The sequence below is a fragment of the Bufo gargarizans genome, chromosome 5 (genome assembly GCF_014858855.1).
Source record: "Bufo gargarizans isolate SCDJY-AF-19 chromosome 5, ASM1485885v1, whole genome shotgun sequence".
NCBI classification, from domain to species: domain Eukaryota; kingdom Metazoa; phylum Chordata; class Amphibia; order Anura; family Bufonidae; genus Bufo; species Bufo gargarizans.
Genome location: NC_058084.1, coordinates 269,779,439 through 269,796,962, shown reverse-complemented (window position 1 = coordinate 269,796,962; position 17,524 = coordinate 269,779,439). Strand labels below are relative to the sequence as shown.

General features: G+C 42.2%; 1 protein-coding gene across 1 annotated transcript in view; it reads right to left on the bottom strand.

Moving 5' to 3' along the window:
- The window catches only part of GABBR2 (gamma-aminobutyric acid type B receptor subunit 2), an 858,895-nt gene that overhangs the window by 412,396 nt on the left and 428,975 nt on the right, over window positions 1–17,524 (bottom strand). Inside the window, exon 4 of the mRNA XM_044294545.1 lies at window positions 8,687–8,788. Coding sequence (XP_044150480.1) covers window positions 8,687–8,788 — 102 coding nt within the window. The remainder of the gene's footprint in view (window positions 1–8,686; window positions 8,789–17,524) is intronic.

The following is a 17,524-nucleotide window of genomic DNA, read 5'->3' as shown; positions in this document are numbered from 1 at the left end:
CCTCCTCCCGTGCAACCTCCACTCCTGCGGCTAGTTAAGATAGTCCATGCTCACCATAAGACCCCCAAACAATCGGTCATATAAAAAATATAGAAATATTCAGTAAAGACCAGCCATTTTTGGAAGTGGTAATACCTGCAATTTTTTACCATGGAGGCTCCAATCATAGAAACATAGAATGTTTCGGCAGTTAAGAACCATTTGGCCCATCTAGTCTGCCCAATATACTGAATACTATGGATAGCCCCTGGCCCTATCTTATATGAAGGATGGCCTTATGCCTATCCCATGCATGCTTAAAGGGATTCTGTCACCTCCCCTAACCCAAAAAACGATTTTAAAGCAGCCATGAAGCACAGCTTACCTTGATTAGGCTGTGCTCTTTTATCTTGTAATCCGTCCAGCAGTTTCTGCAAAAAACGACTTTTATTGATATGCAAATGAGTCCTGAATGTGCCCAGAGGGGCGTTTTGTTCCTCTTAGAGAGCCCAGTACCGCCCCTCTTACAGTGCCCAGCCCGCCTTCTTTGCACTGTCTAACCGCCCCCAGCCTGCCACAGCCTCTCCTCCCTCTCCTCCCCCTCCCTCACGCCGAACAAACTCTTGCACAGGCGCAGTACCCACTGAGGGCTGCGCCTGTGCGATCAGCAGGAGACTGAGGGCAGGAGCTTCATCCTCGTCACTGGGCATGCGCCGAGCCCAGTGACGTCCGATGCTCGCTCTTCCCTCAGTCGGCAGGGAAGAGCGAGCATCGGACGTCACTGGGCTCGGCGCATGCCCAGTGACGAGGATGAAGCTCCTGCCCTCAGTCTCCTGCTGATCGCACAGGCGCAGCCCTCAGTGGGTACTGCGCCTGTGCGAGAGTTCGTTCGGCGTGAGGGAGGGGGAGGAGAGGCTGTGGCAGGCTGGGGGCGGTTAGACAGTGCAAGGAAGGCGGGCTGGGCACTGTAAGAGGGGCGGTACTGGGCTCTCTAAGAGGAACAAAACGCCCCTCTGGGCACATTCAGGACTCATTTGCATATCAATAAAAGTCGTTTTTTGCAGAAACTGCTGGACGGATTACAAGATAAAAGAGCACAGCCTAATCAAGGTAAGCTGTGCTTCATGGCTGCTTTAAAATCGTTTTTTGGGTTAGGGGAGGTGACAGAATCCCTTTAAACTCCTTCACTGTATTTGCAGCTACCACTTCTGCAGGAAGGCTATTCCATGCATCCACTACCCTCTCAGTAAAGTAATACTTCCTTATATTACTTTTAAACCTTTGCCCCTCTAATTTAAAACTATGTCCTCTTGTAGCAGTTTTTCTTCTTTTAAAAATTCTCTTCTGTTTTACCTTGTTGATTCCCTTTATGTATTTAAAAGTTTCTATCATATCCCCTTTGTCTCGTCTTTCTTCCAAGCTATACATGTTAAGGTCCTTTAATCTTTCCTGGTAAGTTTTATCCTGCAATCCATGTACCAGTTTAGTAGCTCTTCTCTGAACTCTCTCCAAAGTATCAATATCCTTCTGGAGATATGGTCTCCAGTACTGCGCACAATACTCCAAATGAGGTCTCACTAGTGCTCTGTAGAGCGGTATGAGCACCTCCCTCTTTCTACTTGTAATTCCTCTCCCTATACACTAATCAGAGGACAGAGGAAACTTCCTCCCTCTGTCTAGCTGCTGAGATGCCCCGCCAACTGCAGGGTTAAATCTGATCATTGCATCTCCAATCCTGGTCATTGCAGTTGGGCATCAGCTTTATTGGAGCCGGCACCTGTCACGTATGGTACGGGATCACCTTACAGACCCATGACAGATATATCAACATTAAGTCGGTTATTAAGGGGTTAACTTACAGGGGTTGTCCACCTTTTTTCCGACCCCACAGTGTGGCCAGACCCCTGATAGTGATCATACTTACCTTATCCAAGCCGCTGGGTTCTATGTAGATCACCAGCTCTGCAGGTCCTGGATCTCCTCTCATTAACATCCTTTTTGACATTGAGCATGTGACCACTGCAGCTAATGACTGGCCGCAGCAGTGATGGCTCACATGCCACACAGGTGACATGTCACCTCCTGAAATGACACCTGTTTTAAGAATTGGAGCCCTTCAGTGACTGGACTGTAAATAACTAATGGAATTGGACATTTGAAAGCGTTAATCTAAATATATTTACAGAAAAGTTTTCTTGTATTTACAGGACTCCACCTTCCTTATTCCCGTGTCATTCAAATGAACCATAAGGAGTACCCTACTACCACTACCACCATCCAATGGCAGACACATCCCCTTACACAGAAGCAGGGGCAGAGGGTTATTGAAGTGGGAATACCCTTTAATAGTTATTTATAACATGCACCATAGGACGTACTCTTGGAGGTAGGTAAGCCAACAGAGGAAGCATGATGCTCTAGGCAATGTACTTCTGGGATTATGGTATTCACAACAGTGGCCTCTATCAGCAGGATAATGCACTTAACAAAATGCACAGGAATGGTTTTGGAACACAATAAAGAGTTCAAATTGTTGACTTGGCCTCCAGTTTCCCAAGATCTTCATTTAATCCAGCCATAAAACAAGTCAGATGCATAGAGGTCCTTGCGGTAGCACAAGGGGGTATATACGAATATTAAGCAGGTGGTTTTGATGTTATGGTTGATCGGTGTATATATACAATTAATGTAACCTGTGTATAAACACAGAACTGCAGTCCTGTTCTATTTTTAATTCTGTGACATTTAAAAAAAGTGTACCATAGCTACTGACAATGCAGTCTTGGGATGGCCTTGCAGTTCGCCCGGTGGTCGTTTCGCGGCGAACTTTGCGTGTTCGCGATTCACCGAACATGCAAACATATGGGGATGTCCGCCGATGACATATTATTTTGCATTGCGCCGAACTTTGACCCATGACACATCCATTAGGTGGGACAGGTCATACAATTGAGACGTTTCAGCACAAGGACACCCCCCCACCCTATAAAATAACCCAATCTGGCAGCCATTTTACATTCTGTGTTTTGCCAGTGTAGGGAGAGGTTGCTTTGTGGAGCACTGACAGGCTGTTAGGGACATGAAACGCTGGCTAATAGGGCCACAAAAGTCCTTTTAGAGACTGGTATAGGTGTGCTAGCAATAGCTGTGATCTACTGAGGTGTGTGATATACTTATAATATAGTTTCTAAAATAGAAAGTATATTATAGTGCATTTGTATTGTGCAGAAGTTGTGTGCGATTCTGCTGTGATACCGCAGCTATATAGAGGGACAAACGCTATTGGAACAACTAATTGCAACGGGTATGATATACCTGTTGCCCCCCCAAAAACTGATGAGGTGTGTGATATACCTTCTTCCACAAAATACTGATTGAGGGCTGCGATATACCTGTTGACCCAAATAAACAGGGTGGTGTGATATAACTGTTGTGGCAAAAATAATAATTGAGGGGTGTGATATACCTTCCACAAAAAATTGATTAAGGGGTTCGATATACCTGCTTCCACAAAATACTGATTAAGGGGTTTGATATACCTGCTTCCACAAAATACTGATTGAGGGCTGCGATTCACCTGTTGCCCCAAATAAACAGGGTGGTGTGATATTACTATTGTGGCAAAACAAAATAATTGAGGGGTGTGATATACCTGCCTCCACAAAAATTGATTGAGGCCTGCGAGATACCTGCTTCCACAAAATACCGATTATGGGGTTCAATATACCTGTTTCCACAAAATATTGATTGAGGCCTGCGATATACCTCGCTCCACAAAATACAAATAAATGGGTTTGATATACCCGTTTCCACCAAATATTAAGGCCTGTGATATACCTGCTTCCACAAAATACCGATTAAGGGGTTCGATATACCTATTTCTACCAAATATTGATTGAGGCTTGCAATATACCTGTTTCCACAAATACTGCTCTTCTCTAGGGACTTAGGCACAGGGTCATTTTGAAAATGACGGTTAGAGGAAGAGGCAGGCCATTCCACAGGGGTGGTAGGGGTCAGGCAGGTGCACCAGGCCAGAGCCTAAGTGGGAAGTTGGAGAAGGTGCGTGTGATTGCTTCAAAGGGTGCACCAGAGTTGGTTGAGTGGCTCACTCACCCTTCTGCACCCTCCTTATCCTCTGTATCTGCACCCTCCTCACTCTCTGCTGTGTGCACCCCAAATACACCACCACCACCACCATAGCCTTTCCACTCGAGTCAGAGGAATTATTTTCCCATCCATTCCCACACCATACCGATGCGCCGCCATTCTTGACATCGGATGAGGAAGAGGAGGTAGCAACGGCTGCCACCCAGCAGTCTGACGACAGTACCCAGATCAGCCCAAGGAGGGAGGTCCTGTTGCTGTCTACTCTGAGATCTCAAATGTCAGTGGTGGTGAAGGTGACGATGATGATATGTCGATGGACGTCACGTGGGTGCCCAAAACAGAGGAAGAGGAGGGGAGTTCAGAGGGAGAGACGGAGCAGCAGAGAGGGAGGAGAAGGAGTAGAAACATGCAGAGCTTGCAGTGCACAGGAGGCAAAAAACAGACTGCAAATGTATCTGGAGTGAGCCATCTACAATGCACGGTCACTTCTGGCGCTCCCAGGACGCCGGCACATGGCTCCGCAGTGTAGGCTTTAACGTGTCAGCTGCCGACAATAGTGTTGCCATCTGCAGCCTGTGCTGTCAACGCATAAATCGTGGTAAGCCCAACACTCACCTAGGGACGACAGCCTAAAGAAGGCACCCGGCCTCCCATCACCGAGCCCAGTGGGAGCAACGCCGTCAGAACCCACAAAGCCACATTCCCGGCACTCCACGTCCTGCCTCTTCTCCTCCTCTCTCCTCCCATTTGTCCTCCACTCCACCTTCCACTGTACCGTCATTGCTTTCTTCTGGCAGAAGGCAGGCTTCCGTTTCCCAAACACTCGAGCGTAAAAAGTTGATGACGCTGTATAACCCTCTTGCCCAACGGCTGACCGCTGGCTTGTCGGAACTGCTAGCCCACCAACTACTGCCATATAAACTGGTGGACTCAGAGACCTTTATAAAACTTGTGGCCATAGGCACTCTGCAATGGATGGTCCCCGGAAGGAAATATTTCTCCCAGAAGGGCATCCCAGAGCTATATGGCAACGTTCAGCGGCAAGTGAATATATCTCTGACACACAGTGTCGGTGCCAAGATACATCTGACCACAGACACGTGGTCTAGCAACACGGGCAGGGAAGGTACATAACTTTTACTGCCCACTGGGTGAATCTTCTGACGGCAGTCAAGCATTTAACCAGTGGCTCCCATGTGGATTTGGTGTTACTGCTAAGGATTGCATGCAGGTCTGTTCTTCTTCACCTCCTCCTATTCCATCCTCCGTCTCCTCCTCAGCTGACTCCTCCTTTTTCACTGCTACTGCCTTTTCCGCTGCACCCCTCAAGCTCCCCAAAACCTATTCGACGTGCCAGGTGAGACGCTGCCATGCTGTGCTGCGGCTGTTGTGCCTGGAAGCCAAGAGCCACACCTGTCCTGCACTGCTTTAGGCTCTGCGGTCACAGGTCGATCAGTGGCTAACCCCGCTCAATTTGACAGTTGGTAAAGTGATGTGCGACAATAGTACCAATATGCTGAGCATGCTGAAACAGGGCAAAATGACACATGTGCCATGCATGGCACATGTCGTGAACTTAGTTCTGCATTGATTTGTTTCAAAATACCCCAGGGTCCAGGACGTCTTGCGGCAGGCCAAGAAAATCTCTGGCCATTTTAGAAGATCTTACATGGCCATGGCTCGCCTTGCTAACATTCAGCGGCGACACCACTTGCCCACCAGGCGTCTGATTTGTGACAGCTCGATGTGCTGGAACTCCACCTTGTATATGCATTATCCCAGGAGAATGTGGTCCTCAGTCTCCTCCCCCCAGCCACAGACAACACCAGGATCCCCGAAAAGTTTAAAATCTCCCTCAAACCCTATAGGGCTGGGAGTAACTATGTACTCTCATACACTGCTGATATGACAGTGCTGTATGGGAGTAAGGATCTCACTGGGGCTGCAGTGAGCCATGTACAGCACACATCACTGCTCCGGCCTGTCTGCTTTGGTAAAGCCGGGCATAGATGGGCTATGTCAGGCTTTAGCAGAGTTGGCATGGCACAATATGTATGCAAGCACAGCGAGTGCAGGGCAGGGGCCACATACACATCGCTCCTCCTGCCTGTGCCCACTTTGCTGAAGCCTGTCATAGCCCATCCCCCCACATCTGAACTCTTTTTGCTGCTGATGCTTAGTGTGCCCAGCCCCCCGGAGGCTGATAAGCCTTATAAGTTGCATACAGAACACAGTGTGTGTGTCCCCCAGAACTCTGCTTGCTGCTGCAGTAGAACCCCCTCTTCCCCCCACTAACTATCCCCCCACCATAAACTTTTTTTTCTATATAGAGGCACAGCACTAAACTCACATTGTGCAGGCAGTGGCAGTGGCAGGAAATGCTGGGGGCTGCTGGACTTTGGTGGCAAGCTGAAAGCTGAAGCAGACAGTGGGTGAGTCACTGCCAGGTCCTGCCCACTCAGTTCTGTCTGCTGGTGCAAGCGATACACTAGCCAATCAGCAGCAGGAGCTTAGCCTGCTAAATGCTGATTGGCCAGTGCAGCGCCCAGCAGAAAGAATAGAGAAAGCACTAGCCTGGCTGCAGTGCTGGCAGGGACATCGGTGCTGGTACATGGGGGAGGGGCAGGGGGGCCTAGGAAGAGGGGAAGAAGGGCCCGCCAGAGCGGCATAATACATAAATAACGTCTGCAGACATTGAAGGGGGCAGTACATGTACTTTGGGCCCCCTCTGCCACAAGCCCCATAGCAGTTGCATGGTCTGCCGCTATTGGCGGTACGCCACTGGACATGTTGCAATGTCATATCAAGACATCACCAGATTTGAGTTAGCAGGGATGATAAATCAAAAGGGGTTGTGCAGCAGGATAGGTCCTCAATATCTGATAGTCTGTGGTCCGACACCTGACACCTCTGCCGATCAGCTGTTTGACGAGAAGGCGCTCCACGAGAGCACTGCTTCATGGTTTTTACACTATGCGTCATCTCCTGTGGAGCGTCAGCATAGTGTAATTACAAGTACTCGCTACATTCAAATGAATGGAGCAAGTACTCGTCATTAAACTGCACTTCCGAGATGAAGTGCAGTGTAATGAAGAGGAAGCAGCATTTGCATGGAGCACCGCCAACTCTGCAAACAGCTGATTGGCAGGGGTGCCGGATGTCTGACCCCCGCTGATCAGATATTGATGATCTATCCTGACGATGGCCTATCCACTGTATTGTGCATTTGGAAAATATTCTGAACATTTCTCTTTTTTTCATATTTCGCTATGGGTGACCCTGTGCTAGTCAGAAAAGATTGAAAACGGTCAGAAAAAGTCAGAACAACTTGTTTTCTCCATCAATCTGCACTCAATACCCCATAATGAGAAACTGAAAACAGAATTTTAGAAATGTTTGGTAATTTATTAAAAAGGAAAAATTAAAATGTTGCCTTGACATAAATATTTATATTCTTCCATTTCTCTTGATCATCTTTGACTTGTTTCTACACTTTGATTAGAGTCCACCTATGGTAACTTCAGTTGATTGGACATGATTTGGAAAGACACAGCCCTCTATATAAGGTCTCACAGCTGACAATGCATATCAGAGCAAAAACCAAGCCATAAAGAGCAAAGAACTGCCTGTAGAGTTCAGATACATAATTGTGTACAGAACATCTTTGCTGCACTGAAAGTTCACAAATTCTTAATGGAAGAAGTTTGGAACAAACAGGAGCTGGCCACCCCACCAAACTAAGTAATCAGAGGAGAAGGACCTTGGTAAGAAAGATGACTAAGGATCCAATGGCCACTCTGGATGAGCTCCAAAGATTCAGTGTGCAGATGAGAGAAACTTGCAGAAGGTCAAACATCACCGCAGTAATTCAACAATCTGGGCATTAAGGCAGGGTCCCAGAATGTATCCAGTCCCCTCTTTGTTCTACCAAATTAAATTCAAATGAGAATAGAATTGCAATTTCAAGTCTAGTTTTGTAGAATCTAGGTGACGCGGTCTTAAAGGGGTATTCTGTTAATTTCAAGATATTCCCTATCATGAGGATAGGGGATAACTATTCAGTAGGGGTCCTACTGATGGGGACCCCAATGAGAACAGGACCCAGTACCTTGTAGGGCCCCCAAAATGAATATAGCTGCAGGACAAGCATGAGCACTACTGCTTCATTCTTCTCCATGAAACTGCCGGAGATAATCAAGTATAGAGATGAATGAAACAGCAGTGTACAAGTCTAATTTGTTAATTTCAGGAGACCCTGAGGGGTTTTGGGCCCCCTTTATAGTAATTGGTAGGTCCCCCTAACATTCTAATAGTTACTATGTATTATGTTCCTCTGGAATGGAAACTGTCTAATCATTTATGGTTGTGGCTAAAACAATTCTGCGTGCCAAATATGTAAAATGGAAAAGGTCAAGTAGGCAGTCCAGATTCTCTCATGGCTCTTTTTAATTTGAAGTGAATAGTAGAAGATCACTTCTCAAGTATGAATATATTCTCTGTAAGAAAAAAGTAAAATCACAATACTGAATATAAATACTAAAATAATAAGATAAAGTACACAGATAAAGTAAATTATCGCACTCTGTGCATACAATACCTTGAGTTTTTTCACACTGATGCAGGGATCATTGGAGAAACTCTCAGTGTCTGCAATTTGGATATCTGACGCTTCCAGTTCTCCTGTCAAGTCATTTCTCACCTGCCAGGAAATAAAAAAAGGGTTGAATAGAAAAAATGGTCACTGTTTAGTTGCAAGCAGATGGTCTTCTACGTGGCTTTATCTTGATAAAGTACATAGATATTGCATGATTATTGTCTTCATTTAACACTTTTTATAGGACTCTCAAACAATCCACTTAGATCACCAGAATCAGGAGACTATTTATCATGATAAAATGAAGCTGCAGAGAAAAACCACTGGCTCTTTGCAACACACATGATTGATTTTTACATTTTTTTCAGACCTACATCTAGCAACCTGTTAAAATTTATGGGAGTAATTTATTAATGGTAATTACAAAATGTATGCATAGTGTCACTAATCGTTAGAAAATTGTGGGTGGCCTTCAATTAATCTTATGGCACATGGCCAAAATAATCAAGACTTTTGTAACAGGATTCTAAAGAGGTCATGCTGAACGTGATGGCTGGAGCTGCCTTTCTGAGAATATTACCATTTTAATGACTTTTAAAATACTACTTGGAATGTGATAAGACTGAGCAGTTACAGCATCCTTCTATTAATATGATGAATATCCAGTACAAATGGTAATAAATGATATAGAATAATATATGTATTTTGGAAAATAGAATAAAAAAATAGCATTGCCACAATAAAAAATATACATCTTTAGATGGTTTAAAGTAAAACTCTAGATACATTTTCACGATTTGCATAATGGAACTACTAGGGTCGTGTAACATAACCTCACCATTATTTTTTTACTCTGGTTCCCCAGTTGCAAGGTTTACTGAATGCTATAGGTACTTAATATTACACACAAGGCAATGCAACCACAAATTGTACTAGTATAAGCTGCTGCAAGTGGTGGTGGCTTGCATGCAGAGTGTGGTCAGATTCCCTGTCTGATCCTATCCTATGCTTCATGTTACTGGGTGTGCAGTAAACATAACTCAGTGCTCTATAGTAATTCTCAAGGGCCCTACCGCGCAGGCGTTCTCTTCTGTCTATATCATGTATGCATTCTGTGCATAACAGTGGCAATGCAAGGAGATCTCTGCTCTCTTTTATCAACTGTTGCAATGAAAATTGTTCATTCCCCATTGCAAATTAGGTTTATCAGCCAAATTTGCTAATTTTCACCTGTATGTAAATAAACAAAAAAAGAATAATTTAATGGGGTTGTGCATGGGTTTTATATTGATGATCTATTCTCAGGATAGGTCATCAATATCAGGTCAGTGGAGGTCTGACACTCGACATCCACGCTGATCAGCTGTTTGAAGAGGTGGCGCCGATTCATGCGAGTGCTATTTCCTCGTTATTACAATAGCATTGTTTCCTGTGAAGCAGCAGCATAGTCTAATTATAACTACTCCCTCCATTCAAGTGAATATAGCAAGTACTCGTAATTACAGTTGCTTCCGAGAAAACGGGCAGTGTAATGAACAAGAAGCAGTGCTGGCATGAAGAGCTGCCGCCTCTTCAAACAGATGATCGGCAGCGGCGCCGTTGTCGAACCCCCTGATGATCTGATATTGATGATTAGAGATGAGTGAATTGAAGCAGACAAAGTGGAATTTGTTTAGAATTTCAGGAAAAATTCTATTTGCAACTAATGCAAATTTCCTCGCGTTTCGTGGTAACGAATCGCATTTTTCCTAAAATGGCGGCTACACATGTTAGGACTGAGGACTGGGGGCAAGGTACTCTAGGAAGACGGAATCACCCAGATTGACATGCTTTCATGCAGCCAATCAGCAGCCAGCCAGACCTGTGATGTCACAGCCTTATAAATACGGCAGCCATTTTAGATGCTGCCATTTTCCATCGTTCAGAGTGCAGGGACAGACGTGGGAAGGCACTAGGGACAGCTATTGGAAAAACCTCATTGTGGAAAAAAAAGACAGAAAAAATGATTTATAAGTGCAGGGAAAGGATCGGAATCATTTCACAGCATCTTAGGGCAGGGAGAGATGTCAGAAGGTGCTAGGGACATTAATAGGAAAGTGATTTACAAGTGCAAGGAGATAATTTGTCATTCCAGCTATTTGCTATTGGGCTGCAAGTGCTATATTGAAAAGCCTTAAGTGGCTTATATCATAGTATCTTTAGTATCTTATATCAGTACTACAAGAAAAATATATACGCATTTCACTTCTGCAGTTATTTCTAGTGAAAACATATAGGGGCATATTTCAATAAAAAAATCGCCAGGCACCATTTCATTTATCATGTCTTATACTGAAACATGGGGAAAAAAAATTGTGCAGTAAAATTGAAAGAAAGAACACAATTCCGGCAAGGTTTTGGGGGTTTTGACATTATGGGTTTCAACGTAGGATAAAAATGACATGTGGTTCTTATTCTTCAGCTCAATATAATTACAGCGAAGCAATACCAAACTTATATAGTTTTTTATTTTGTTTTATTACTTTCAAAAAATAAAAACCTGAAAAAAAATCTGAATTTTCTTTGCAAGAAACTTTTAAATGTCGATCTACAGAGCTGTATGAGGACTTGTTGTTTTTACGGGACGGACTTTAGTTTTAATTAGTACCATTTTTGTGGTATGTACAACTTTTGATCACTTTTTATTTTTTGGGCAGGAAAAGGTGACAAAAAAATTGTGAATTACGTGTTTTTCATTTATTTTCCATTACGCCATAATTTTTTAAATATTTTAATAGTTCAGACATTTTCTGATGCAGCTATCACTGATATGTGTATTTTTTATTGTTTTTATAATTTTATATTTGAAATTGGGAAAAGGGGTGATTTCATTATTTAATTAAATTTTTTTTAACTTTTTGACGTAATTACTATTAAGTATTAATTACTTAATTACTATTATTACCCCTTATGAGGTTTTGATCCCTTGTCCCATTCACCCTAACAGAGATCTATTAGGTTGACTGGGAATCTTGAACACTTCCTGCTGAGCTGTGCCTTGTGAAGCTTACTATGACAGGAAGCTTACTATGACAGGAAGCTTACTATGACAGGCCTGGGAAGCTTCAGCAGCTCCTAGGCTGTCATGGTAACTGATCGGAGCCCAATAATTTCATTGCAGGGTTTCCAATTGTTAGGCAGAGTGAGCTGCATCCCTTTGCCTAACCTCACAGATGCTGTGGGGTTAAAAGACATGGTTCGGTGTAATTGATTTTCCCCATCATTAGTGGCCGATGCCTACTGTATTATACTGTATGGAGTAGCCTGCTCCATACAATTCCTGGCACATAATGCCATACATGCACGGCATAATGCATTAAGGGGTTAATAGGGCACAGATGGAATCTTCTTTCTCTCTAGGGGGTTGCATCAGGCATGCCTGCACCTTATCTGTGCCTTGTTTATAGAGCCTTGGGGGCTAAAAAAAGACAGGGAAATGATATCTAAGGGCTTGAATATAGGGGTAGAGAGGATATTATATCCTCATACACAAACTATACTCTGCAGTATTTGGAAGATACAAACAGTTCTTTGGATAGGGTCATCAGAAGATAGCCTTTTAGCTGCCTCTCTATATGTTTTTCCCTCTCCAGTCAACTTTTTAATCAGTATATTTTTCATCAGCACAAAATGTGGAATGACCTACTTCCCCCTGTATTCACATAAGGAAATGCACCATAACCAACATGTGCAACATTTGCCACCTACCGTAACTTAAATAAAGGCCAAAATTGACACCTGTTATTCCACAGAATTAATGACTTTACCAATTTAATTTGACACTGCTGTTATTTTGAACACGCCCCTTTCAATTCATGAATCAATTATTTAGAATTAGAGGCATGCATGTAATAATTGCTGGGTCTTTTTCTATTACTCTACTATACTTACAAGTGAATTATTTGCTATGTGGAAATATCACATTGACCAAAATCTGTAATTTATCAGGTTAATGATGCTGGAGCTCTATTTTTTGAAGACTACTTTACACTGTCAGCACTCACCACTGACAGTGTACTCAATGTCAACCAGAATACTTATATAGTATATTTGGCCAGTTTTAGTGATATACAAGAGGGAAGTAAGGGCAGTAGCAGTGAGCGATGAGTGTCTTCACCGTTTAGTACTGTATTGTGAAGATGGATTAGGGACAACTTCAGAGGCAGTTTTGTAATGAAAATGTACAAAATCAACAAATAAACTACATTGCAAAATAATCAGAATCACTTACCCTGCACATTTAAAAACAAACAATAAACTTACAGATGCACTTTAAGTATTGACAACCAGTTCTCATTTGTGATATATGTACTGACTGGAACACTGTATGTTTATTTTGTTTTGTTCTATTATAACAAACAAGCGTGTAAAATAGAAAACACTGCCTCCCCAGATAGGAGTACGTTGCTGTAAATATATATTTTTTTTTATATTCAACAATCTTTTAACATATCATGGTGATGGTGTTAGAAAATACAGATTTTAGAAGATATTTAATTTAATATCTGCATTCTTCTGCTTATTATCTTATGTATAAAAATCCCTGTGCTAAAAGTAAATCAAAGAATTAATAATAAAATTGTCTAATAATGAAATGTATGCTGGCAGAAGCACTTGTAAATTATCTATAATGGTCCTATATGGTTCAAAAGAGTAAGAAAATGAAGGTAAGATCAACAAGTAGCTACAGTTTGCAAGAGAAGTCATTTTTACTTGTCATAATCTTCCACATCAAACAGAAGTCAAGGTTTTTACAATATTAAAGTTGACAAAGACATTTGACACTGAAGTTGGAAAACCTCTGCCAAATCAAGATTTATCAATCCTGTCTACATGCTTGGTTTCAACTGGAACTGTTGCTCTGTAATAACTGTCACAACTTCTATACTTAGAACAGTTTATAGTATATGATTCTTTTTTTTCCATGATATATAGTGGTATGCAAAAGTTTGGGCATCCCTGGACAAAATTACTGCAACTGTGAACAGTTAGGCAAGTTGAAGATGAAAAGATATCTAAAAGACATAACGATAAAGATGAAACACACTTTTTAACAAAGAATATCAGTGTATTATTTTGGTTTTGTACAATTTTAGAGTGAAAAAAGGAAAGGCTTACCTTTCAAAAGTATGTGAACCCAAGGAGATTTGAGCACTCAGTTAACTTTGACCAAGGTCTCAGACCTAAAATAGCTTGTTAGGGTTAAGGCTTGTTCACAACCATCATTAGGAAATGCTAGACAATGCTAATTTCAAAGCTTCATAAATACTCAGACCCCTCTAACCATGTGTCAAAAAAACAGCAGCCATGGGCTCTTCTAAGAAGCTGCATAACACTCTGAAAATGAAAATGGTTGGGTCCCACTAAGCAGGAGAAGGATATAAGAAGATAGCAAAGCATTTTCAGTTTGCCATTTTCTCGGTTTGAAATGTAATAAAAAAAATGCCAGTTGATAAGAACAGTCCAGGTCAAGAGAAGATCTGGAAGACCAAGAAAAAATTCAGAGGCAGCAACTCATAGGATTGCTAGAAAGGCAAATCAGAACCCCCATTTGACTGCAAAAGACTTTAAGGAAGATTTTGCAGACTCTGGAGTTGTTGCACATTGTTCTACTGTTCAGCAACACCTGCATAAATATGTCCTTCATGGAAAAGTCATCAGAAGACCTCCTCTGCATCCTCACCACTAATTTCAGCATCAACAGTCTGTAAAAGAATATCTATACAAGCCTGATGCATTTTGGAAACAAATCCTGTGGACTGATGAGGTTAAAATAGAAATCTTTGGCCACGATGAGCAAATGTTTGGGAAAAAAACGGCACAGAATTTCATGAAAAGAACACCTCTCCAATAATTAAGCATGAGGGTGGATCAATCATGCTTTGGGGTTGTGCTGCTGCCAATGGCATGGGGAACATTTCACGGGGAGAGGGAAGAATAGATTCAATGAATCTCCAGCAAATTCTGGAAGCAAACAGAACAGCAGCTGTAAAAAAGCTGAAGTTGAAAAGTGGATGGTTTCTACAAATGAATAATGATCCTAAACATACCTCAAAATACACAATAGACTACCTCAAAAGGCGCAAGCTGAAGGTTTCACCATGGCCCAGACAGTCCCCTGATCTGACCAGCAAGACTGCCCAGGAATCTCACAGATCTGGAAGACTTTTGCAAGGAAGAATGGATGAAAATCCCTCAAACAAGAATTGAAAGACTCTTGGCTGGCTACAAAAAGCATTTGCTAGCTGTGATACTCGCCAAAGGACATTCTATCAGGTACTAACCATGCAGGGTGCCCCTTCAGGCTTTTTTCTTTTGTTGTTATTTTGAATATGTAAAAGATGAAAATAAACATTTTTTTTTGCTTAAAATACAAAGGGTATGTGTCATCTTTAACTGTATGTCCTTTGGGGATCATTTAATCTTCAACTTGCTTAACTGTTCACAGTAACAGTACTTTTTAACCAGGGGTGCATATACTTTTGCATGCCACTGTATTGCAACATTCAACTCTTTAAAGGGTTGTCTTCAAGAAAGGCCATCACTATTTGATCATCAGAGGTCTGACACATTGCATCCCAACAATGAGCTACTTCACTGTTGGCACAGGAACTACACAGTTCCATCTGCTATGCAATGTATTCAGGTAGTTACTGCAGCACAGCTACAACTGAAACAAATGGAAGCAGTGTTGCAGCTTCCTTCACTACACAATGGACTGGGCTGCATAGTTCTGGCATCAAATTCCTTAGCTACAGCAAAAACAATGATCGGTAGGGGTACGGTTTGTCAACGCCGCTTTTCAGATATTCATGGCCATTCTGAGACCTATAATTTTGTTTTATATTGAGAGCTTGTTTTCTGCAAGATGAGGTTTACTTTTTAATGATACCATTATGGCATATATATAATTTATTGAACAATGTAAAAAAAATACCAAATGCATAGCTTTTTTTTTATTATTTTTTTACACAGTGCACTTTATTTTACTAAAGGGAATCTGTCACCAGCATAGACACATAGATATGTTTTACCTAAATACAATTATATTGTTCTGTTGTTGATTTAAGGCTCTGTTCTGGAGTTATGATACTTTTTTTTCTTAATTTACATATTAGGACTTTGATGCAATGATGGCATTACCACTGCTCTTGTTGCACCCAAGCTCCACTCATTTCTGTGGCCAGCCCCCCCCCCCCCATCATGTCCCTGTCAATAAAAACAACCAGGGAGGGACTGACCACAGAAAGTAAGTAGTGGGGTTTGGGGGAATTTGCAGCTTGTAGTCATCGAAGAGACTGTTTAAGGGCATATGAGGTTTCTGTTTCTAGCCACTTGTGCCAAGATGATGGAGACCACTACTCTTTAGTCTGCTTTATAAGATTAGCTCGGTAGTAACGCTAAAGATCCGGTATGCCGAGAACCGATTTATGGAAGCAGGTGAACAGTGCGCCTTGAGTGATTCTAGGGTGGGTATGTCCCCAAATACACTGAAGCAAGTCCAATTGTAACTGAAATATTATATGAGTTGGCATGATTAGTGGAATGCAGAGGAATTTATACAATATTTTAGTTAAGATGAGCATTTTAACACCATTGATTCTTGCTATCCATGAAAGCTATTTGAATATTTAGTGTAATCCAGTTGCAGCTCAATTCTAACGGAGGAGAAGTTAGTGGATACTATTTATGTAATTTAAGCACCTTATATGCATTAGATTGAATAGATTTTCCAGGAGTATAATATTAATGACCTATCCCAATATCTGTCAGTGGGGTTCTGTCTCACAGCACCACCGCTGATCAGCTGTTTAAAGAGCCGCAATACTTCAGTGAGCGCTGCAGAATGTTCCCAGTCCAGTGACATCACGTTCTTTGGTCACATGGCCTATGCACAGCCAGGGGTAGACTGGGAACTTAAAGTAATGCTAGAATTTTTTTTTTTAAAAGTGGCCACAGGTTTTATGTGGGTCCAAATGTATGTCCTATTTCACTAGCAGTAGACAATGGATCGCTACTAGCCATTCAGATTATCCACCTGTGCAGAGGTTCACCTTGGGGCACCTATTCCTGTCATTCTAGACACGACAGTCAAAAAAAATTGACCCAAGTTGGATTTTTGTGCGACTGTCACATCGTAGTCACAGCGTGTTGCAGTGCGACATCATTGACTATCATTACATAAAATGTGCGATTTTCAGTGAAAAGAAGTTGTGTGACACATATCTCTGTGTAGCTGTACCCTTTTTTTTAAGTGCTGTGTTGCCCTAGCCTAAGCCCTCACCGGCAGGGTCCTCTATGCCCACGTAGCAGCCTGTTATTAACATAGTTAATGTGTACTGCACTTGTTTTACATGTATACCCCATGTTTTATGTATGTATACCCCTTTTCATGTGTACAGCACACTAGAATTCCGTTATGGATTTTACTACCATGGACCACAATTTATGGTCCATGGTAGCGGAATCCATAACGGAATTGTTAGATAACCCAAACCCGAACCTGCATGCCAAACTTGAAACACAAGTTCAGTCAACACTACTGACAGTCACTGATGAAAATCCCTGTCTGTGAATTTCTGACGGCCTTATTCACCAATCCAGGAAAACAAATTCCTACACATGTAACATAACTACTCCACTGTTTCTTCTTCTTGGTTTTGACACATCTGTATTCTAAAGGCTGCTATAGACTGGAAATATTGTATATCTTTTCTAATACAAATCTTGTCAATCTGTTGGAAGTGTTAGGATTTTACTGGTGTACATTTCAGTTGTACAGTGTTCGGGCATAAATATTGG